The 26,669-nt window shown below is 33.4% G+C and overlaps 2 protein-coding genes across 4 annotated transcripts in view; one reads left to right on the top strand and one right to left on the bottom strand.

Moving 5' to 3' along the window:
- Positions 1 to 5,680, top strand: part of LOC137658582 (galactosylgalactosylxylosylprotein 3-beta-glucuronosyltransferase P-like) — a 75,331-nt gene extending 69,651 nt beyond the window's left edge. For all 3 annotated transcript variants that reach the window (XM_068393488.1, XM_068393486.1, XM_068393487.1), the window contains exons 7-8: positions 2,441 to 2,551; positions 3,270 to 5,680. In XM_068393488.1, coding sequence (XP_068249589.1) covers positions 2,441 to 2,551; positions 3,270 to 3,395 — 237 coding nt within the window. In that variant the 3' untranslated portion in view covers positions 3,396 to 5,680. The remainder of the gene's footprint in view (positions 1 to 2,440; positions 2,552 to 3,269) is intronic.
- A 1,114-nt stretch (positions 5,681 to 6,794) lies between these two features.
- LOC137658967 (uncharacterized) lies at positions 6,795 to 26,220 on the bottom strand. The gene is made up of 15 exons (XM_068394077.1): positions 26,157 to 26,220; positions 25,085 to 25,270; positions 22,074 to 22,186; positions 21,828 to 21,953; positions 21,325 to 21,483; positions 18,955 to 19,132; positions 18,266 to 18,351; positions 17,829 to 17,999; positions 17,054 to 17,236; positions 16,466 to 16,673; positions 16,056 to 16,217; positions 14,858 to 15,010; positions 13,989 to 14,156; positions 9,453 to 9,670; positions 6,795 to 7,380 (listed from the first exon to the last, which is right to left on the bottom strand). Exons 1-15 carry the CDS (start codon positions 26,218 to 26,220, stop codon positions 6,886 to 6,888), a joined length of 2,670 nt encoding a protein of 889 aa, XP_068250178.1. The 3' UTR covers positions 6,795 to 6,885.
- Positions 26,221 to 26,669: the final 449 nt, after the last annotated feature.

The following is a 26,669-nucleotide window of genomic DNA, read 5'->3' as shown; positions in this document are numbered from 1 at the left end:
AAAGCAAGATACTATAAGCCAAGGGCTCCAACAGGGAAAGTAGCCTAGTGAGGAGAGGAAACATAAGATAGTGCGCCCTCGAGCAAGATAATACAGGAGATAGGATGTTTGGTAACTTGTACGCAGGATAAGCTGCTTTGCTAACAGACTAACAAGGCTTAGATGGGTCGGTTTTCTAACACAAATGGAATCAGAAAGTAGATAATTTGTTAATACGGATACAGGCAATAATGAGCGTTTTTTAACTCAGGATTTCTAGACTTAAACGAGATAATTGATAGGGTGGTTTTCTAACACATATGCAGTCAAAGGCAAGATTGTTTTACACCAGGAATACAGCAATAAAGAGCGTGTTTTAACACAGGTTTTCCAAACATAAAACAATTATCGATAGGGTCGATTTCTACCATATATGCTGTCGTAAAAATTATAATTTTAAACTCATGAAAAGGGTTTATTACCATCACCCATAAATTCCTAGAAAGGATAGACTTATGATATGCGAAGTTACAGATAAGTAGAAGATTACGAGTAGAGGTTGTGGTTGCCTGTTGGTAACGTTCTTGCCCGGTGATCATCAGACTGAAGTTCGAGTCCCGCTCATACGCGTTTGTTCCCTTGGTCTTTGCAACCTCGCCATCCTTGTGAGCTAAGGATAGGGGTTTTTAGGGAGCCTTCAGATCTATCTGCTGAGTCACCAGCAGCCATTGCCTGGCCCTCCTTAGTTCTAGCTTGGATGGAGAGAGGACTTGGGCGCTGATCATATATATGGTCAGTCTATAGGACATTGTCCTACTTTATAGGGCAATGTCACTGTCCCTTACCTCGGCCATTCATGAGTGGCCTTTAAACCTTTAAACTAATAGATAACTGATCAGACTCATGTACATGTTTGTATTTTGGAAATAATAATAGACCCAATAAATGTGAATATGGGAAGGAATAAATTATCTTAATGTAAATACAATGGTATAATACTCAGGGAATACACTTGCACATTCATAAAGTAGCAGTGACACAATACAAAGGTTTATATTAGAATAATTATAAGATTATTGTAGTTCTTCCGTTGCTGTAACACTTACACATTCATAATCCACCTGCTAATGATAAACTAAGACCAGTAGGATCACTTTGAGATTATTGAACGTAGATACACATGCAAATAACTGTAATTATATAAACAATTTATTTTCAGATGTACATAATACAAAATATATGCGTATATATGTATGCGTATATATATATATATATATATATATATATATATATATATATATATATATATATCGTATATATATGTATATATATATATGTATATATATATATATATATATATATATATATATATATATATATATATATATATATATATATATATATTTATATACATCTATATACAATGTATATATTTATATACATATCTATATATAATTTTATATAGACCAGATATTTTGAGATCAAATACAAGACTAAATAACACAGACAAAAAGAAATATTGTATTTATTACAAAATTATTTTTCCACCTATTCTAAATCCTTTTGCTAATTATTTTTTAGGAAAAACACAAAAATCCCTTATTACTGAAAACATGTTTAAAACTCTCCACGGGAACCTGTTGGACGGAGGTTCGAGACCCACTTAATCTCGATAGTTTCTAGTAGTGTCTGCAACCTCACCATCCTTGTGAGCTAAGTATACTGGGGTTTTATAAAGCCCATATATCTATCTGCTGAGTCATCAGCAGCCATTACCTGGGCCCCCTTGGTCTCAGGGTTATGGTGGCCTATTGGAAGCGTCGTTTCTTTGGTTTCTGCAACCTCACCATTCCTTATGAGCTAGGGATGGAGGATTTTGGGAGCCTGTAGGTCTACCTGCTGAGTCATCAGCAGCCATTGCCTGGCCCTCCCTGGTCCTAGCTTGGAAACGGGGTTTTGATGGAACCTGTAGGTCTACCTGCTGAGTCATCTGCAGCCATTGCCTAGCCCTCCCTGGTCCTAGCTTGGATACGGGGTTTTGATGGATCCTGTAGGTTTACCTGCTAAGTCAACTGCAGCCATTGCCTGGCCTTCCCTGGTCCTAGCTTGGATACGGGGTTTTGATGGAGCCTTTATGTCTACCAGCTAAGTCATCTGCAACCATTGCCTATCCCTCCTTGGTCCTAGCTTGGATACGGGGTTTTTGATGGAGCCTGTAGGTCTACCTGCTAAGTTATCTGCAGCCATTGCCTAGCCCTCCTTGGTCCTAGTTTGGATACGGGGTTTTGATGGAGCCTGTAGGTCCACCTGCTAAGTCATCTACAGCCATTGCTTGCTCCTTTCTTAATCAAGAGGGGACCTGGGTGCTGATCATAAATGATCAGTTTCTAATACATTGTTCTGTCCCTTGCCTCTGCCATTCATGGGTAACCTTTAAACTAATATCCTTATCTTTTTTCAGAGACCCAAAGCTAAAATGCCGTACAGCCCCGGATACGAAGAAACTGGATTTTTAGACTCTCTCAACATCACGATGAATGACGTGGAATTTGTAGCAGACAACTGTACTAAGGTAAGAATAATTATGGTACACTTCTGTATCTCTCTCTCTCTCTCTCTCTCTCTCTCTCTCTCTCTCTCTCTCTCTCTCTCTCTCTCTCTCTCTCTCTCTCTCTCTGTGTAGGTTTTATGGAACCGTTGATGTGGAATTTCCTGCACCGGAGGTTTCATCTACGATTCAGTAGTTAAAGTATGAATTTGGTGATGATTTTCGTCTTATCTGTCTTGTGTGCGTGTGTGATATATATATATATATATATATATATATATATATATATATATATATATATATATATATATATATGTATATTTATACATATATATATACACAGTTTATATGTGTGTGTGTTTCTATGTGTATGAGTTCATATATGTATAAATTAATAAGACATTATATATATATATATATATATATATATATATATATATATATATATATATATATATATATATATATATATATATATATATATATATATATATATATATACAGTTTATATGTGTGTGTGTTTCTATGTGTATGAGTTCATATATGTATAAATTAATAAGACATTTATATATATATATATATATATATATATATATATATATATATATATATATATATATATATATATATATGCGTGTGTGTAGTTAAGTGGATAGATAGATATGAGCAAGTGTGTTCATTTAGGTATGAGACCTGAGTATAGGAGCACAAACTTCCTCTTTTTCTTCTTCCCGTCCCGCAGATATACGTGTGGCACACGAAAACAGTGAAGAACTACGCTTCAAGTCGGGACATTTTGCAGGCCAAATGGAACGACACGAATTTGCGGGACCTCCAGAAGGTCATGATGATCAAACGGAAGGAATAATGAAGCTTCAATTATTGTATCTCGCTTTTCCTTATTGTACTTCATATTTCATCATCGTGTGGGAGAATTGGTGCACCGTCTCTCTCCTGGTCCAGGTCTCGAGCTGTTTTCAGATGGTCTCGTATGTCTGGGTTTGTTTTGATAGGCATCGTACATTTTTTGTTAAAATTTGCGTGTTTTGGGAAGTTGTCGTACAATTAAGGTTTTGGGACTAACTTTGATTCCATTGAGAAATTTCTGTTTTCCTGAGAGAGAGAGAGAGAGAGAGAGAGAGAGAGAGAGAGAGAGAGAGAGAGAGAGAGATCATTGATGTTTAAGAATTAGGACCAATGTTGTGCCTTCATTCAACCATAGAATTTTTTAAATCCATATAATATTTGGTGGTGGTTTCCGGCTATCTAGGCAAAGTGGTTAGAAATGATCGCTTACCTAAAATGAATAATTCAACAGACAACATTTACTTGATTGTAGATTTTACGGAGTTTTTTTTATATATATTTGTTACTAAATTTAGCTCCTGAAAAACCATTGAAATCATATTACAAACAGTGTATTGAAATACTTAAATCTATTGTTAGATTTAAATCATATTCAACTCTAGTCACAAAAAAGACGTAAGACAAAATAGAACAATTTTACTGAAGATAATGGTTTTTTAATCTATAACGTTCAAAGGAAATTTGCTTCAATCAATTTTCCACCGTTTTCAACTGAATTTACCATTCATCAAAGTCAATTTTCTCTCTTGCACTTCAACACGGTTCTAACATGACCACATAATTGGAAAGTCATATTTTACTGACCACATCATCTTGAAAATTCAATAGTACTTCCGATTTAGAATTCTTTATATATCTCACCTTATTTTCTTCTGTAGAACCAGTTTGACCTTATAAAATTAACATGTTAAAAACTGAATAATCCTTAAAAACGCTGTTACAATATAAAGGAAATATATCAATGAAGTATAGGTTAATGTTTTTTTTTTTTAATGAAAAGTACGTTGAGATTTTTTCCTTATAAAAGAAATATATCTAAGAGGGGCATTACTTGTTTTTCACGTAGGAGAAATATATATCTACGATTGATAGCCAATGCTTGTTGCCGCACATAAAATACATTTATTACGGGTATACTCTGCGTGCCTTACCTGCAAAAGTAAGATACCTATTATTTAAACCCAGAGCTTGTTTACTGCGCTTTATATAGAGCGACGCGAATATACAGTGGTATTTGGAAAAGTCTGTGATTGTTAGAGTATTTATGGGTTATACTGTATGAGTGGGGATACCTAAACGTGGTGAAAAAGTTTGTGTATCGTCATGATCAGCAAAGCTGTACTAGCCAGGGCCACCCACACTAGGTTGGTTCTCTGTGAGCAATCGCCCAAAGTTCTTCAACCATCACTAATCCGCATTGGTCAGCGTGGTGATTAAAACTGGCTAAACCCCAGACATGAATAAGGACATGTCTGAGGCCTTTGTCCTGCAGTGGACTAGAAATGGCTACATTTGTTGTTGTATATGTATATATTGTAAAATTTACAAAGTGCTATAAAATATATAGTTCTGAAATCATGATTGTAAGCAGGGTAAACCAAATTGTCCTTGTTTGCTACATGTTGACTGCTCATAAGAGCAAGAGCCCACACTGACCTAAATGCAAATCAGTGTAGTAAAACCAAATGAAAATAGTAATAACTCTATTTACGGCTAAAGATCTGAATGTCGGCGCATCTTAAAACTAATCGAAACGTGTTATGTAACGTAGTATAAAAGGATTTTTGTTAATTGGGGTAAGATATAATAGGCCTACAGTACAATAGGTCTACTGTACAGTCAGTGATGTTTATGGTGGCCAAAGATCTGAATGTCAGCATGTCTTAAAACTAATCAAAACTATTATGTAATGTAACATAAAAATATTTTTTTGTTGTTGATTGTGATAAGATATAATAGGCCTACTGTACACAATACTGTTTATAGGAATATGTATGAAAAAAGAATAGATCATTCAAATAACCTTTCAAGGGAAAATGGTCATAATATGTTATCAAAATTCAGATATTCTTATTCATAAGATCATCTTTACCACTCTTCATCTGCATTTTACTTATAAGTAGCAAAATCTTAGCTAAAGATAAACCATCTTTTGCCTCTAGTTAATTCTGTATATTATTTGGAGTTCCCACCTTAGTGAGCAAAGGTATTGAAGTTTCCTTCTTTTAGGACAATTTAAGAATAGATCAGGCTGTGAGGTTTCCCTGTATATATATATATATATATATATATATATATATATATATATATATATATATATATATATATATATATATATATATGTATGTATGTATGTCTGTGTGTATATACGTTTACATTAAATGCTAAAGCACTGGTTGAATCATAAACTATTTTAAAGGAACACTTTTTATTGTTTTCTGTATCATTTCACGTCTTCAGTATGAAGCTATTTAATATAAGAACTACATTTTGCTACACAAGGAACGCCCCCAATTCCTCAACCACAAAACTCCTGCCTTCTTTATCTTCCTCCGTGTTCCAAGAGAATGCTTTAACCACTCCTCTCATACACTATTTATCCCTGTTGCAGCTCTTGGAATTATAGCATACTGCTTTTCCAACTAGGATTGTAGCTTAGCCACTAGTAATGATAATAGTAATGGTAATAACACTCCATCTACTCTAGACAAACTTTTTTTTTTTATTGCCCATCTCGGTTCTCCATACTCCACTCTGTGCCTTAAATGTGATATTTAGTAAGTTTTCTTTAGTTAATCGACAAGCTTCATTCTGCCCCACTAAAGTACTTAACCAACAATGTTTACTAGATATGATAAATATTACTTTTGTTCAGTCAACTGAGTGTGTATAGTTTTTTATCTACACCAAATGATTTATAGAGTTGTGATCAATTATTATTTTAATAAAATATGTTTTTAATTGGTGTTGTTTCATTTATTTCTTTTCTATTCTCGGCGAAATGGAAATAAGTTGCATAGATTTTGCATCAGTATGTTGTTTTATATTTTTTTCTGTTTATTCATAAATTGATATATATATATATATATATATATATATATATATATATATATATATATATGTATATATATATATATATATATATATATATATATATATATATATATATATACATATACATATATATATATATATATATATATATATATATATATATATATATATATATATATATATATATATATATATATATATATATATACACCAACACTATCGTGCTCAGTAATTAAGATAAATATCTTACTAGTCTTAAAAAAAACAATTTTCATAAAAAACAACCACGTAATTATTTGAATTATGTTATCTTTATCAAAGGTAAATGACATATGTTTTCCATGCTTCAAGTTTAATAACCATATATTATAACTTGCAATAAAAGGTTGAAAGTAATTTCCACAACATAGGATACTGCAGTCTCATGCAACCTCTAATCACACGGAGTACATCAGGCCTGAGCTAACGGTCAAAGTTCCCCAGTAAATCAAATTAAAGACTCCGAAAATGACGAACACTGTCCACTTGGAGACCAGGATGTATGTGAGGGCATCCATTTTTAAAATGGACTGTTTCAACCTGAAGAAATCGTGGTAATATTTCTCAGATTCGTCCGGTAAAAAAACTCCGTTGATGGGATTTACTTTCATTGTTGTGACAACATTGTTTAGGCTGGGCGACCCTCCTCTGCTCAGCAGTTTGTCACTCCCTCTGCCTGCGTCCATCGTCGAAGAAGTGTTGAAGACACCGCGATAATCTATTTTCAGGTCAATGACCGTGTGGAATAGAAGGATCACGAAGATAAGCATGATGCAGAAGAGCAGCCAGATGTCGACCATCTTGAAGTAAGAGGTCTTCGGCAGAGAAGCCGAAACTTGGGTAAACAGCGTAGCCAAGACCAGTAGCGCTGTTAAAGCTGTCATGACCCTAACCTGAAAAAAGGTAAGAGAAGAGTGGTTTTCCTTTTTGGATTTAAATTGTATCAAAATTCCATAATAATTGTATATATTCAGTCATACTATTCAGAGGAAAATATACTGGAAAGTTGACAGAAATAGCCATAGGCCTAGGTAGCCTTAGATCTCCATAACCATAGGCACGGCTTTGATATCAGTCTGAAGAAGTGTTTGCGATCTAATATTTATTCTCAAACAACTTTCATCTGTATTTGCATCTCGAAAATAATTGAATTTAAATTCAAACCTGAAACACAAACTAGTCTATTTATTTTTATGCACCGCTAAAAAATAAACTATAGAGTAGCTGATCGTAACTTATGCGCAAAGTAGTTTGTTTTTTGTTCATTTGTTTTTTTTATAATTTGGTCATTCCTCCTCGACATAAAACACGAAATCGGTATTTGTTTACAAGAGCACGCTCTCCATTTACTCCGAAATTATGCAATCCTGCAGATCTCTTGTACAGTAATTAGGAGGTTTATCAAATGCTGGGAAAGCAAAAAATAGCAAGGTATGTTGCTCAAGGAGTGGGAGGGGGAGGGGTTAGTTTAGGACTAGGTTTAGGAGGTACTAAACGATCTGGAACCGACATCGTCAGCAGAGTCAATCAAAGAGAAGTTCGTGACGTCAGCGGACATTTGGTATGTATTCAAAATATATACTCAATTAAAAATGGATCAATTACTCAAAAGTGTCACTATCTGTGAATTTATTTGGTAAGTACTTGACAACAAATCTTTTTTTTTTTTTTTTTTAAGAAACTTTGTAAGAGAATGACTATTTTTGCCGCGTATGTCTGTATTCATTGGCGGGAAATTGGCAGGAATCCTTAGGCAGTGGTCAATAGATGGCGTTAGTGTAGCAAAACGTCGTCTGGGAAAACTAGTCATTCTCAAAATAGTTTCTTTAAAAAAAAAAAAAAAAACACTTTGATAAGATTTATTATCAAATATTTACCATATATAAAATATACAATTCACAAATAGTGATACTTTTGAGTAATTAATCGATTTTTAATTTAGCATATATTTTGAATATATACCAAATGTCCGCTGACATCCCGGACTTCTCTTTGAATGACTCCAGTGTTGCCAGATATGGGGAATTTTCCCCAGATTCGGAGAATTTGGGTGCATGATAAGGAAATGGGGAATTTGTGTTGAAATTTGGGGAATTTTAGTTTTGAGAACAAATCACTTAGGGAATCTGGGGAATTTCCTCAACATTCGCAGGAACTTCCGAAAAAGGATGACTTTTGATATATATAAAGATGAAAGTGACCCGTGCCAACAAGAAGTGTTGGCTTTAATACACTACGAACGAACGAACTCTGAGTAGAGCTTGATGAGATGCATCTAAAATGCCATAAAAATTAAAGTAATATATATATATATATATATATATATATATATATATATATATATATATATATATATATATATATATATATATATATATATATATATATACACACACGAGATATTGCTTCTGAGCTGACTAATAAATTAAACCCAGTGAAACCTAGTTAGACCTCCTCTGATATACATCTCCTTTCAGTAAAATTCTTCTACAAGATTTCTAAAACATTAAATGTCGCACATAAAACTGTTAAAGAGGTCAGTAATGCACCTTTTTAAGTGTATTGTGCTTGTACATAATCGAAATATATAGCCCCCGGATTATTTGTAAGTGTTCTTTTTATGTTAATAAGGTATATATTGGGAAATGGAGAATTTTTTAAGGTTTTGGGGAAATTTTGACATGATTTTCGGGGAATTCTAGGCAGTACTGATTGACTCTGTTAACGATGTCGGTTCTAGGTCGTTCAGTACCTCCTAAAGCAACCCCTCCCCCTTCCCACCTGCTTGCGCAACATATCTTGCTATTTTTTGCTTTCCCAGCATTTAAAGAACCTCCTATTTACTGTACAAAAGAGGAGAGCTGCAAGATTGCATAATTTTGGAGTAAATGGAGAGCGTGTTCTTGTAAAAAAAATACCGCAATATAAAAACAGAAACAAAGAATAGTTATAATTATCATCTCACATCGAAGATAGATGGTCTGAAGAACAGAGTAATGTAGCTTATAACAAGCAGAGTCAATGACGGGATATAAATATTAAGCATAGCGTATCCATATCGCCTCACTAGTTCGACCTCGACTTTTAGATGGCTGTACTGTGTGGAATTCTCGACTCTCAGGTCGATGGTGCCGATACCATATTCGACGAGTTGTCGTGGACCGAGGTATTCGACGAAAGAATCTGTGGAGGAGAATAGATTTACGGTTTTTTTAATTTGCGATTTTATTTATTCCTCTATTTTTTTTCGTTTTCTTGTGTAAATGTGGTATTATTATTATTATTATTATTATTATTATTATTATTATTATTATTGTTGTTGTTATTTGTAGTTGTTGTTGTTATTATTATTATTATTATTATTATTATTATTATTATTATTATTATTATTATTATTATTACAAGCTAAACTACTACCCTAGTTGGATAAACAGAATACTATAAGCCGAAGGGCTCCAACAGGGCAAATAGAACAGTTAAGAAAGGAAACAAGGAAATAAATACTCAACAAGGGAAGTATTGATCTGATTTAAATAAGATATTTTAAGAACAGTAACAACATTAAGTTAAATCTCATATATTAACTATAAAAACTTAAAAAGAAAAAAAAAATAGAGGGAGAGATATTAGATAGATTAGTGTCCCTGAGTGTACCCTCAAGGAAGTGTAATAATACTGATGCTTTCTCTCTCTCTCTCTCTCTCTCTCTCTCTCTCTCTCTCTCTCTCTCTCTCTCTCTCTCTCTCTCTCTCTCTCTCTCTCTCTCTCTCTTTTTCGTCTGATTCTATAAGTGTGTAGGTGTTATGATTAATAGTAATAATGGTAATAATAATATGGTTTTTTATCTGCGTTTTTTATATTTTCTCTATTTTCATTTCCTGAATAAGTATGATGTTATAATAATAATATTAATAATACTTTTTTCTCTGCGTTTTTTTTTCTCACCGGTCCATGACGATAATACTGTTAATAATCATTTCTTGTCCTCCAAAATACCACCTTCACTGAATAGATTATTATTTACCATTAGATATATGATCAAATAAAAAGGCTAAACTTTTTGGATTATTATTATTATTATCATTATTATTATTATTATTATTATTGCTGTTGTTGTTATTGTTGCTATTATTATTGCTGGTGTTCTTGTTGTTGTTGATATTATTATTATCATCATCATCATTGTTGTTGTTGTTGCTATTATTACTATTAATTATTATTACTATTATTATTATTATTATTATTATCATCATTATCATCATCATCGTCGTTGTTATTATTATTATTATTATTATTATTATTGTTATTATTATTATTATTATTATCATTAAGGAACTGGAGAATTACGACAACGCCAAACATTCTTAAATTTATTTCCATCACCAACAAATAAACAACGTTTCAAACATCTCTGTGTTCATAATCATGTTCCTGGGTAAAAGAAAGTAAAACAATAAAGAGCAAGCTGTACATAAATATTGTAAACAAATAAATTCTAAGTTAGAATGGGAAAAGGCATAATTAGGCAATCTTCAAAGGAAAACTAGAAATTTCTTGATTAAGTTGTGGCTTTTTAGATTTTATAAAAATTGACTCTGCTATTCTTATTTCATTTTCATATGAACCTCTGTATATTATTGAAAAGTTGTCCAAAGAGAATGAACACTTACAATCCATTTCGCAATGGTCTCGTATGCTGGACTGTAAAGGTTTGGACAAGGCTCTGCCAGTTCGGCTGCTAATTCCCTTGTGATCTTGGTAGCGAGAAAAAATCCCTTTTTTCGTGGAGCCAATATAAGCTAATTGGCAATTTGGACAGTTGAATAGGTACACCACCATTCATTCAAAGGTCTTTTGCAGCTTTTCTTTATGATTAGCAAAACTTTTTATTTTGAAGTAATTATAGAATATTAAATTCGGTTTAATTTGTGGTAGGTATTTACTCAGGATTTCATGTATTCTGATTTTAATATATTTGTTCATTAATGTTTTTCTGGTTTAATAATTTCTTTAAAAATCTATTTAATCGGTCTTCTAACAAAAGGGTATTTTTAAAAGGGTCTTGATATGTTAATTTTTCAAATGTGAAAGGGTCATTGAGAATGGAGTCCATTTTCGTGAGATAGTCTTGTTTGTTCATAATGACCACGCCTCTTCCTTTGTCCGGTTTACATATTATTATATTTTTATCCTTTTTCAAGTTTTTCAGAATTTTGAGATCCAACTCTGTTATTATATCAAAACTTACCTTCTCAGATTGTTTGAAAAATTTAAGGGTGTTAGACATTAGTGTTTTTAAGTCTGTTATAAGGTCACCAGGATGAAATTTGTCAACAATTGGATAATTCATAAGTTTACAATACATGGATTCTAAAGAGAAAGAAAATTTGAATTTTGATACCCTTGGAGACAGACAATGTTCCAGTCCAAAGGATAACAACCATTTCTCCTTATTAGAAAAGGATCTGTTTAACAGGAAGAGGCGTGGTCATTATGAACAAACAAGACTATCTTACGAAAATGGACTCCATTCTCAATGACCCTTTCACATTTGAAAAATTAACATATCAAGACCCTTTTAAAAATACCCTTTTGTTAGAAGACCGATTAAATAGATTTTTAAAGAAATTATTAAACCAGAAAAACATTAATGAAATAGAATACAAACCATTATATAGCAGTGGATCTAATCCAAGAATTATGTATGGCCTTCCAAAAATACATAAGACAAATATACCTCTAAGGCCAGTATTGTCATCTTTTAAAACTAACAATTATGAATTAGCAAAATTCATAATTCCAGGAATAAACAAATATGCTAAAAATGAATACTCCCTGGAAAACACCTATGAATTTTTCAATGATATTAAAGATACCCCAATAAGTGAAGAAAACTATATTGTAAGTCTAGATATAACGTCCCTATATACAAATGTACCGGTTCAGGAAACTATTAATATAATTACAAATCTCATATATGACAATAACGACAACTTCAAAGGTTTGAATGAAAATGATTTCAGAAAGCTTTTAGATTTAACCGTTAATAACACCTACTTTGTATTTAATGGAAATTACTACAAACAAAAAGAGGGTTTAGCAATGGGTTCACCTTTATCTGCCACTCTAGCAAATATTTTTCTTTGTTATCATGAAGAAAAATGGTTAAATAATTGTCCATCAGATTTTAAGCCAATTTACTACAGGAGATACGTAGATGATACATTTATATTAAAAAAGAAGGAATATGCAGAAAATTTTTTGAATTACATGAATTCACAACATCCAAAAATCAAATTTACGATAGAAAAAGAACAGGATAATCAAATCCCCTTTTTAGATATTTTGATAAAAAAATCAAATAACGGTATAGACACCAACATTTACAGAAAACCTTCTCACACGGGACTCGGAGTTAATTTTTTGAGTAGATGCTATGCTAATTTCAAGTTAAACACATTTAGCACAATGTTTTACCGAGCGTTTAGACTAACGTCATCTTTTGAAAATTTTCATAAAGAAATATGTTTCCTGGAGAAATTCTTTTCCAATAATGGTTTCCCATCCAAAATATTCTATTACAAACTCAGAACTTTCCTTAACAGTATATTTTGTCCTAAACCAAAGAAATTTGGTCCAAAAAAAGTTGAACTCTTCATCAAATTACCATATTTTAATGATGAAACAAACAAATATATTAAAATCAGAATACATGAAATCCTGAGTAAATACCTACCACAAATTAAACCGAATTTAATATTCTATAATTACTCCAAAATAAAAAGTTTTGTTAATCATAAAGAAAAGCTGCAAAAGACCTTTGAATCAATGGTGGTTTACCTATTTAACTGTCCAAATTGCCAATTAGCTTATATTGGCTCCACGAAAAAAGGCATTTTTTCTCGCTACCAAGATCACAAGGGAATTAGCAGCCGAACTGGCAGAGCCTTGTTCAAACCCTTACAGTCCAGCAAACGAGAGTCGAGACCATTGCGAAATGGATTGTAAGTGTTCATTCTCTTTGGACAACTTTTCAATAATATACAGAGGTTCATATGGAAATGAAATAAGAATAGCAGAGTCAATTTTTATAAAATCTTAAAAGCCACAATTTAATCAAAAAATTTCTAGTTTTCCTTTGAAGATTGACTAATTATGCCTTTTCCCATTCTAACATAGAATTTATTTGTTTACAATATTTATGTACAGCTTGCTCTTTGTTGTTTTACTTTCTTTTACCCAGGAACATGATTATGAACACAGAGATGTTTGAAACGTTGTTTATTTGTTGGTGATGGAAATAAATTTAAGAATGTTTGGCGTTGTCATAATTCTCCAGTTCCTTATTAAACTGAGGTTCCCTTCCACCCGCTCAGTATCGGATATTATTATCATTATTATTATTATTATCCAAAATGCAAGAAGAATGAAAAGTCAAACCAAAAGGCTTTCTCTACTTCATCTTTTCTTTGTCACCCCGACCCCTCGCCCAACCTCTCACCTTCAGGATCAAAGACGAGGTACTCTGTAGAGGCCGAAAGAATCTGCAGCTGCAGGATGCAAGTCTGTATGTCGAAGGGATAGAGGACGAGGTCGAAGTTGCAAGTGTAGATCGTGAAGTATTTCCGGGTGGTCGAAATAGGGTTGGTGTCTCCCCTGTAGATCTCGACTTTGAAAAGAAAGATAGAAAATTAGAATTTCGGGTAGGATGTGTTTAAAGACCATCCATGAATGGCAGAGGCAAGGGACAGTGACATTGCCATTTCAAGCAGGACAATGCTCTAGAGACTGACCATATGTACATATGATCAGCGCCCAAGCCCCTCTCCACTCAAGCTAGGACCAAGGAGGGCCAGGCAATGGCTACTGATGACTCAGCAGATAGACCTATAGGCTCCCCCAAACGCCCCATCCTTAGCTCACAAGGAAGGTGAGGTTGCAGTGACCAAAGAAACTAACGAGTTTGAGTAGGAATCGAACCTCAGTCTGGTGATTACCAGTTAGGGACGTTACCACATCAGCCACCACAACTCCTAATCCCCTGCTCCATCAAGCTAGGATTAAGAAGGGCCTGGCAATGGCTGCTGATGACTCAGCAGGTAGGCCTGTAGTGACTTTATAATATTTCTACCCATTTACAAAAGCCTAATTTGTTCTTGCGTCATAACACACTTATCACTGTTACTCCAACAAACATACATAGTATGCGTGAAACTTAGTCTACTTAAAATTCCACCTAACAAACCCCTCACGGAGAGACCTCTCTAACTCTACAGTCTAAACCCCCAGTGAATGTAGACCTGCATGCCTTTCTCCTCAATCATTCATTATTCATAATCAATGAAGCACAACTTCCCGGCTTCACATTACCTTCATACGGATTCGAAAGATCTGGAACATACTCCGGGTGACGCCTGAGCACAGTCGTGACGGCGTCTTGATCCACTGCTGTGTTCTGGATGTCATCCGTATTGATGAATCCAATTTTTGGTCGCCATAGTTTCTCCACTTCCTCCAAAGACACTGGAGAAAGAACAGGTCTTTGTGTCATTATTGAAAGGTAACAAACAATGATATAGAACCGTCTAAAAGTACAAAAGTCCAAGACAAGGTTCCCTGGAATGAAATATAAACATTTGAAACAGAAAATAATAATGAATGATTTCTTACACTGATTTAGCATGAATAGTTAGTAAAACATAAATTAGATCACTAAGATATGTAGAAATAATGATTCATATAAGAATAATATTTTGCTGTAAGGACTAAAAATATGGTCTATATGGACATAGGATGTTAGCTTTGTTAAAAGTATTCTGTAGATAATATACACTCAAATCTGAGACATCTATAACATGTTTTGATAATTGACAACTTCATTAACTTGACTAATATGTTTGATAAGTAATTGAGGATCATTAAAACGGCTTACTTTAACCACTGTATCAATTTTATTTGAAAGGGATTCTTTTCTCCTGTTGCTGGCACCAGACCACAAACCTTTGTTGTAAGGTTTGATATTAACTATCGTTTTTTTTTTTTTTTTTTTTTTTTTTTTTTACAAAAGGGTGTTAACCCTAGTCCATAGCCTTTCCTTTATAAGGGCAGACTCTTCTAAAGATACCTAAATCTTATATCTAAATTACACATGGTGCATAAGTATGGTCTGCAGTAGATTGGCCAAAGGTTTTAAAGATTCAACACATTTAGCAACATGCTGCTAAACAAATTTATCACTTCCTCTAGTGTTGCTGTAATCTCTTTTTTTTTTTTTTTTTTTTTTTTTTTTTTTTGGTGGATGCTAGCATTCTCAGATATTTCTTCAAGCATGTGGGCTAGATAAAGACACCATATTCCCATTTTGAACTTAATCCAACTTACTTTTTATGAAAACAAGAAAGTTTAACCAGTTGTTACTTGAAGATATTACATCATGTTACTAAGTCATTCTAACTGGTGAAGTCACAGGATGCCTTAGGCTTTCACTCCTGATGCTTGATAATCCAATGCTTCCTTTTAATCACCCTTTGTCAGAGTATTTACTCTAATATGAGTTGAGAATATTTACATGTATTCAGTCTGGTGAGCAGCTTCAGGTTATTGTAGGTGAGCCTGTTGTCGAACCAGGTTATACGTAGATTATAGCTGACCGACATTAACATAGTTGTTGTGTCTACATTCAGCGTGTCCATTGTAAAGTTGATGCTGAGAGGAAGTGCCTCGTTGGATGCTGGAATGGTAGACATTATCTTAGTCAAAATGAGCAGCATCTAGCATATGCCATGTTCATATCTCCCTCAGCAGAAGGATGTCTTGAGACCGAAAGGGATCTCAAAACTTACAAAGATTCACATCATATACCTAGTATGATAAATTCTGCCGCTATATATTACATATCACTACTTTTTACACCTGACTTAGTTACTATATTTTACTCCTTTGATTTAATCATACCATTATTATTTTGAGAATACATACCTGGTCTAGGAGGCAGTTTAGATCTATAATCTCCTGGAAAGTTAACGATCTGGCAAAAGCTCTCATCAGTTTTGTCTCCACAGTCGAACTTAAGGTCACATCTTTTGATAAAGGGAATACAGGAACCATCGGTGCAAGTAAATTCTGACTTGGTGCAAGCTGTGAGTGTTAACTCACGTAAACCTTTGTTTTGACCACACACGTCGGTCTGAAAGTCAATTTGAGTTGGATGAAATCAGGCAAAAGATGATGTTGATATTGGTACGAAGAGTGATGTACATTAACATAGGTAAATAAATTTTGTTTTTGTGGGCTTACATAAGCCTCATTCCTCTTTGCACTATAGTATTAGCCATTGCAACCTCTATAACTCTAGAGCTGAGGTAAAAAAGAGGATTTTTATTCAAAATGTCTATTAGGTATGCCTAGATGACCCATGAAGAGTGCCAATTCAGATATGGAAATATCACTGCTACATGAGCAAATGAAAAGGCAGTATTACCTACATAGCAAAAAGCATTTGACTAGTTTAAACTTATGAATTGGCAGAGATACCACTGGTTTAATGAAAACAACTCTAATCTTTACCTGTACTTCCCAAGTTCGTCTACCAATGGGATAGTTCAGATCCTTAACACTGAGAACACTGATTGTAACATTAGTGACAGTGTTATACCACGTCCACATGCTGTCACCAGTCTGTTCAATGAAGTATTCACCATATCCGCGGAACGCTAAGGGTTCTGGGATCAGATCTAGGTAGTACATTCTCTAAGAGATTTGTAATGAAAGGTTAGAGTTAAGGCAATATATGGCAGATGAAAATATGTCAAGAAATGTCTGCATAGGTTAAGGGCTCTAGAATCAGGTCTATTTGATATATTCTTTATCAAATTATTAATACTATGGTTTGCATAATGTATAGCAGATGAGATGTTCACATATCAATAAGAGTCTTCTAATATATAATTTCTTTGAATGAAACCTCCAAACTAAGTCAAATCTTAAGACAAATTTCCCAACTGTGTCTAAACTGAAAAGTTAAGGCTCCAAAACATTCTTGTCCTTAAAATAAACCTTTAGACACTATTTAAACATAAGACAAGTTTTACAAGAATGTATAGCTTATGATAAACCTCTGAAATATATCGGAAATAACATAAGCATCTAAACCCTGTCTAAACTTCATCCATACCTCTGAACTATATTTCCAAATAAACTTCCAAATCAAGGCTAAACTTAAAACAACCCTCCAAAACTTGTCTGAGCTAAGGATAAACTTTTAACCTAATGCTGAACTCAACATAAACATTCTGAGTAAAACAACACATTCAACTCTCTTATTATTGCTCCGATTCCCAACCTCTTCTTCTTCACAGATCCCCCTGAGAGTCCAGGTCGTGCTGGCCGTGGTATGGCAAGCAGAGCAGCTGTGAACATGGCAGTCAGTGTCTTCCAGACCCTTCTCATTCATTCGGATACAATTTTGGTACTTGTCGCCATCTGGATTATTCTGCCGGAAGTAGATCTCACTCTGCCGGATACAGAAGAACTTTGATGTAGTATTTGCTGCATGTGAAGTACTTTATTCCAATGAATCTGCAGAGCTAATCTGAGGAGCAAACTTAGGAGGTTGTGAGGGTGGAAAATGCTAAAAAGGACTCATCTGCAGAATACAGAAGTACTTTGTTTGATATTTGCTGCGTAGTGGAGTACTTTACTCTAGTGAATCTGCATAGCTAACCTAAGGATGGGTTGAGATTGGAAAATGTTAAAATGAACATGTAAAAAGAACTCAACTGTGTTGTATGACTTTTCTGAGAAGGGGTCATACCAAACGCCCTCGGCAGCCTCGTCGCTAATGCCGGCCCATTGTCTTTCACAGTCTGTAAGAGAAGAAGCAAGAATTAGGCATAGATGTACAAGCATAAAATGCTACTTTGCTTTTTGTTTAAAAAATATCTACTGCTTCTATATTTCTCTAATCCATTGCAGGACAAAGGCCTCAGACAAGTCAGTTCATTCCTGGGGTTTGGTTAATTTTCATAACCACGCTGGTCAACGAAGATTGGAAATGGTGAGAGATTTTCGCCTGATCGCTCACAGCAAACCATAATATTATGGGAGGCCCTGACTAGTACAGCTTTGCTGATTAGGGCATGGAGGTCTAATGCTTCCTTAGAATTTGAACTCAAGACTTATTCAAAAACTACATCCTAATCAAATTTTTCTTTCTGGCTTTCTTCGCATCTGGACAAACTAAAAGCAATTAGTTATCCATTACATTAGTGTTTTTATGAAGATGAAATGTATAATTTTGTGAATTTCTTCTCATTCCTCCCCTTACAATGGTTAACAAGTTCCAATGTATTCTAAGCACCACTCTAGAATAGAGTAGCTTGACAATCTCCTTGGATGTCAGAGAACGTGACTTAAGTGACGACTCTGAGGTGCACAACAAAAACATGTGAATAAATCAGCTCCCTTACTTTCGTTGTTCTTAAAAAACGCCAATTCCTGTCGGAGGGCTTCTGTGTTTCCTGGGATGCCAATGACTCCTTTGATGCCCTTGCAGACTCGGACGGCCTCACGGAACTTCAGGAGAGGAAGAAGGACAGTCACTCTACCGTGAGAAACTGATCTACAGAGATCCTCGGTAGGTACATCCTGCAAAATAAAAAATGAATTCCGTATACGCTCTCACAATTATATACATACATACATATACCAAAGGCACTTCCCTCAATTTTGGGGGGTAGCCGACAACAACAAGAAACAAAACAAAAAGGGGACCTCTACTCTCTACGTTCCTCCAGCCTAACCAGGGACTCAGCCGAGTTCAGCTGGTACTGCTAGGGTGCCACAGCCCAACCTCCCACATTTCCACCACAGATGAAGCTTCATACTGCTGAGTCCCCTACTGCTGCTACCTCCGCGGTCATCTAAGGCACCGGAGGAAGCAGCAGGGCCTACCGGAACTGCGTCACAATCGCTCGCCATTCATTCCTATTTCTAGCACGCTCTCTTGCCTCTCTCACATCTATCCTCCTATCACCCAGAGCTTTCTTCACACCATCCATCCACCCAAACCTTGGCCTTCCTCTTGTACTTCTCCCATCAACTCTTGCATTCATCACCTTCTTTAGCAGACAGCCATTTTCCATTCTCTCAACATGGCCAAACCACCTCAACACATTCATATCCACTCTAGCCACTAACTCATTTCTTACACCCGTTCTCACCCTCACCACTTCGTTCCTAACCCTATCTACTCGAGATACACCAGCCATACTCCTCAGACACTTCATCTCAAACACATTCAATTTCTGTCTCTCCATCACTTTCATTCCCCACAACTCCGATCCATACATCACAGTTGGTACAATCACTTTCTCATATAGAACTCTCTTTACATTCATGCCCAATCCTCTATTTTGTACTACTCCCTTAACTGCCCCCAACACTTTGCAACCTTCATTCACTCTCTGACGTACATCTGCTTCCACTCCACCATTTGCTGCAACAACAGACCCCAAGTACTTAAACTGATCCACCTCCTCAAGTAACTCTCCATTCAACATGACATTCAACCTTGCACCACCTTCCCTTCTCGTACATCTCATAACCTTACTCTTACCCACATTAACTCTCAACTTCCTTCTCTCACACACCCTTCCAAATTCTGTCACTAGTCGGTCAAGCTTCTCTTCTGTGTCTGCTACCAGTACAGTATCATACGCAAACAACAACTGATTTACCTCCCATTCATGATCATTCTCGCCTACCAGTTTTAATCCTCGTCCAAGCACTCTAGCATTCACCTCTCTCACCACTCCATCAACATACAAGTTAAACAACCACGGCGACATCACACAATTATATATATATATATATATATATATATATATATATATATATATATATACTCAAATGTGCGTTACCGGACAAAAATAACGGATAAATATTTAGATAGACATGTACACACACGCAACACCCCCTCTCATCAGAGTTTGATTACGGCTTCTCTATTACCCGAGAGACGGGGAGAGTTCAGGGTGACTGGAAATATATATATATATATATATATATATATATATATATATATATATATATATATATATATATATATATATAGCCAGACACATGCTCTTTGTTACACACACACATATATATATATAAATATATATATACATATATATATATATATATATATATATATATATATATATATATATATATATATATATATATATATATATCTATATATACCGTACATATATGCATACATATATATATACATAGATAGTGTGTGATTTAAATACGCAAGGACTTTCATCCACAGGTGTTGGTGGGATAGATAATCACATATCCTGAATTAGACGCCTGGCTACTTGCCTCCCCCAATATCAAAAAGCTATCACTTTGCCTATATCCGGTGGCCAATGGCACTGTGCCCTAGATCACAGATTTATTAATTGTTAAAACGAAATTAACGAGAATAGTACAAGAACCATTACGAACTCTGGTGTTAAGTAGGTAGAATTATTTAGGAATATAATTATTTCAAAATCTGACTAATTCCTTGCACACACTTAAAAATTTGCCGATAAAAACGGTAAATGTCTGGCCACATTTATCCCAGGATTTTTACCGTTTTAAAAACGGATATATTGACGTAAAGGAGTGATATTACGGTTAACAGCCGTAAAAGATAATATCAAAGTCGGGTAACATAACGGTCGTCTGTATTTTACTAAAATGCGGCCGAGAACAATATATTTTTTTACGGAGAATTTCCGATTGAAATTACGGTTTTTTAACAATGCAGCAAACAACCAGTTCAATCCTGACTTAATGACCTCGTCTTCTACATTGCTGAGCTCCCAAACAGATGACCAGTTGACAACATCGCCTTCTTGGTTGACCTTGCAATTTGCTAGTTGCGAGATCAGGTCGGGAGAAATGGCTTGGCCCCACACGTTCACCTGGCTGAGTTTACCGCTGAGAGAGTTCCTTGGCTGGGAAGGAAGACGCGTCATGTCATTATTTGTTACGGAATAAATTTCTACTTTTTATACAAGGTGGAAATATATGCTTGTTTGTATGAACGTGCATGTATAAGAAAAAAATATAAATGTTAACTATTATATATATCTTGCATTGTCTTGTGTGAGGGTTTTCCTTCTTGAGGGTACACTCAGGGATACTATTCTATTTCCTTATTTACTTTCCCCACTGGGCTATTTTCCCCGCTGGAGTCCTTGGGCTTATAGCATCCTGCTTTTCCAACTATTAAGTAATAATAATGAAATAATTGATGTAATGCATCTTCATTCATTTATGATATGCTAAAGAGACTTGCCTGATATTCATCTTGTCCAATGAAGACTTCTCTCTTTTCTAGCTTGGATTCGAAATTAGTCCTTTCTTGGATGATGAGCTGCCCATCCAAGTAGACCCTGCCTTCGCCGTTTTCCATATCACGAACCTGAAGAAGAAAAAGAAGACCATACAGTAAGATACAGCGAGTCCCTATAAACCAAACAAGTGAGTGTGTAGTAAACATAGAAATATTAATTATTGATGGCAATAATAATAATAACCATACCTGGCAGTAATGATACCATTTATTAGTGGCCAAATTGCTCGGCAGAGGATAGAACCGTCCGTATCCTCCATATTTTGTCCTGATCTTCTCGAAGTAGACCTCGAATGATATTGCTGTTTCGAAAAGGAGTATGAAAATTTAAATGACCGACCCTATATCGACATGGGGACTAATAAATGATTTCCATAAGTTATAGGATAATGTTATGTTATTTCCATCTGTATCGTCTAAGAGACTCGAAATATATACTTCCATTTTTGCTGATGCCTGTCTTGCATCATTTATCTATATAAAAGTATTAAGGAAATTAATATATCATGATACTTCTTAATATTTATCAATGTTATTTCTACTGAAAGCCTTGAAATTCAAAAAGGAAATATATAAGAGTTTCCCATCTCCAAGTTGAATTCGAACCCATATACTAGCTAGAATTTTGACCTAAAATGTCTCGAGGACGTGAACTAAAATTAGAAAAAGAAAAATGTAGGCCTACTTTTTATCCAATACACTTAGAATTTTAACCTAAAATTTCTCGAAGAAATAAACTAAACTTTAAAAAAAAAAATTATTTTCCATTCAGTACACTTACAATATCAACCTAAAATGTCTCGATTCCTTGAACTAAACCTTACAAAAAATATACTTTTCGATCAAATACTTAGAATTTTAAACTAAAATGTCTCGAATCCATGAACTAAACCTTACAAAAAATGTACTTTTCGATCAAATACTTAGAATTTTAAACTAAAATGTCTCGATTCCATGAACTAAACCTTACATAAAATGTACTTTTCGATCAAATACTTAGAATTTTAAACTAAAATGTCTCGAATCCATGAACTAAACCTTACAAAAAATGTACTTTTCGATCAAAAACTTAGAATTTTAAACTAAAATGTCTCGATTCCATGAACTAAACCTTACAAAAAATGTACTTTTCGATCAAATACTTAGAATTCTAACCTAAAATGTCTCGATTCCATGAACTAAACCTTACAAAAAATGTATTTTTCGATCAAATACTTAGAATTCTAACCTAAAATGTCTCGATTCCATGAACTAAACCTTACAAAAAATGTATTTTTCGATCAAATACTTAGAATTCTAACCTAAAATGTCTCGAATCCATGAACTAAACCTTACAAAAAATGTACTTTTCGATCAAAAACTTAGAATTTTAAACTAAAATGTCTCGAATCCATGAACTAAACCTTACAAAAAATGTATTTTTCGATCAAATACTTAGAATTCTAACCTAAAATGTCTCGATTCCATGAACTAAACCTTACAAAAAATGTACTTTTCGATCAAATACTTAGAATTTTAAACTAAAATGTCTCGAATCCATGAACTAAACCTTACAAAAAATGTACTTTTCGATCAAATACTTAGAATTTTAAACTAAAATGTCTCGAATCCATGAACTAAACCTTACAAAAAATGTACTTTTCGATCAAATACTTAGAATTTTAAACTAAAATGTCTCGATTCCATGAACTAAACCTTACAAAAAAATGTACTTTTCGATCAAATACTTAGAATTTTAAACTAAAATGTCTCGATTCCATGAACTAAACCTTACAAAAAAATGTACTTTTCGATCAAATACTTAGAATTTTAAACTAAAATGTCTCGATTCCATGAACTAAACCTTACAAAAAATGTACTTTTCGATCAAATACTTAGAATTTTAAACTAAAATGTCTCGATTCCATGAACTAAACCTTACAAAAAATGTACATTTCGATCAAATACTTAGAATTTTAAACTAAAATGTCTCGATTCCATGAACTAAACCTTACAAAAAATGTACTTTTCGATCAAATACTTAGAATTTTAAACTAAAATGTCTCGATTCCATGAACTAAACCTTACAAAAAATGTACTTTTCGATCAAAAACTTAGAATTTTAAACTAAAATGTCTCGATTCCATGAACTAAACCTTACAAAAAATGTACTTTTCGATCAAAAACTTAGAATTTTAAACTAAAATGTCTCGATTCCATGAACTAAACCTTACAAAAAATGTACTTTTCGATCAAAAACTTAGAATTTTAAACTAAAATGTCTCGATTCCATGAACTAAACCTTACAAAAAAATGTACTTTTCGATCAAATACTTAGAATTTTAAACTAAAATGTCTCGATTCCATGAACTAAACCTTACAAAAAAATGTACTTTTCGATCAAATACTTAGAATTTTAAACTAAAATGTCTCGATTCCATGAACTAAACCTTACAAAAAAATGTACTTTTCGATCAAATACTTAGAATTTTAAACTAAAATGTCTCGATTCCATGAACTAAACCTTACAAAAAATGTACTTTTCGATCAAATACTTAGAATTTTAAACTAAAATGTCTCGATTCCATGAACTAAACCTTACAAAAAATGTACTTTTCGATCAAATACTTAGAATTTTAAACTAAAATGTCTCGATTCCATGAACTAAACCTTACAAAAAATGTACTTTTCGATCAAATACTTAGAATTTTAAACTAAAATGTCTCGAATCCATGAACTAAACCTTACAAAAAATGTACTTTTCGATCAAATACTTAGAATTTTAAACTAAAATGTCTCGAATCCATGAACTAAACCTTACAAAAAATGTACTTTTCGATCAAATACTTAGAATTCTAACCTAAAATGTCTCGAATCCATGAACTAAACTTTACAAAAAATGTACTTTTCGATCAAATACTTAGAATTCTAAACTAAAATGTCTCGAATCCATGAACTAAACCTTACAAAAAATGTACTTTTCGATCAAATACTTAGAATTTTAAACTAAAATGTCTCGAATCCATGAACTAAACCTTACAAAAAATGTACTTTTCGATCAAATACTTAGAATTCTAACCTAAAATGTCTCGAATCCATGAACTAAACTTTACAAAAATGTACTTTTCGATCAAATACACTAAGAATTCTAACCTAAAATGTCTCGAAGAATTAAAGTAAATTAAACAAAATAAATTCACTTATCCATCCAATACACTTACGATCGTCATCGAAATCCCTGACATTGAAGAGATAAATGACAGCCGTCAGAATTCGGAAGACTTTGATGTTGAACCGAACGCAGAGGGTGTAGTCCCGCGGAACATCTACGGATGTGTTGTACCGAATCCAGGTGTCTCCGCGTTGCTGTCCGTCGGAGTTGAAGCTGAGGACGCGGATGGCGTCCGCTGGGAATTGGAAGTTTAAGGATAATTCATATTAGTTTTTTGCTTTCTTGTTCTTTATATGAATATTTATATAAGCGTATTGATAACGAAAGTGTGTGTAAATTAGATGTATGTCACAGTATTTGCGTATTCATATACTTCTTCAAATTTTACTTATATATATGTATATGTATATATATATATATATATATATATATATATATATATATATATATATATATATATATATATATATATATACACGCATATATGTATACATGTGTATGTATATATATATATATATATATATATATATATATATATATATGTGTGTGTATATATATGTATGTATGTATATATATATATATGTATATATATACACACGCATATATGTATACATATATATGTATATATATACGTATATATATATATATATATATATATATATATATATATATATATATATATTTACATATATATGTGTGTACATACTTATATAGAAGCATACTATATATATATATATATATATATATATATATATATATATATATATATATATATATATATATATATATAGTATGCTTCTATATAAGTATGTACACACATATATATGTATATATATACATATATATATATATATATATATATATATATATATATATATATATATTCTGAGCACAAAGTAAGAAAAATATATGTATATATATACATACATATATATGTGTGTGTATAGTCTTCCTATGCCCCAGGAAAATTACACCAATCTTTAGCGAAGAATAAGGTGTCTACACAAGCCCAAAGTTAGGTGTTTAATATGTTAAATAGTAACAGGTAATCATTAAGAAAAATAAATGATTGACATAGCAGGACCCTAAGATATTTTCAATACGATTCCAAGTCTCATTACCTATGTGGGCGTGAAAGAAGAGAGTCCTACAAGCCACTATAGCGATAATCGCGTCCATCTTCATGATCACCTGTCTGAAACAATGCATCAATTAGGAGAAATTTTATTGTTATTAATTGGGTACGTTAAGTACAGTATACCTTATTATTATTATTATTATTATTATTATTATTAGTAGTAGTAGTAGTAGTAGTAGTAGTAGTAGTAGTATTACAAGCTAAGCTATAACCCTAATTGGAAAAGCAAGATGCTATAAGGCTAAGGGCTCCAACAGGGAAAAATAGCTCAGTGCGGAAGCGAAACAAGGAAATAAAAAACTGCAAGAGAATAAATATACAATCAAGATTAAAAATACTCTGAACAGCAACAACATAAAATTAGAGCATTCATATATGAACTATAAAAATAAGATAGAACAGCGTGCCCAAGTATACCCTCAAGCAAGAGAACTCTACCCAAAGACAGTGGAAGGCCATGGTACAGAGGCTATGCCACTATCCAAGACTAGAGAAC

Source organism: Palaemon carinicauda, chromosome 19, assembly GCF_036898095.1.
Source record: "Palaemon carinicauda isolate YSFRI2023 chromosome 19, ASM3689809v2, whole genome shotgun sequence".
Classification (NCBI taxonomy): domain Eukaryota; kingdom Metazoa; phylum Arthropoda; class Malacostraca; order Decapoda; family Palaemonidae; genus Palaemon; species Palaemon carinicauda.
This window is presented reverse-complemented; position numbering and strand designations above follow the sequence as displayed.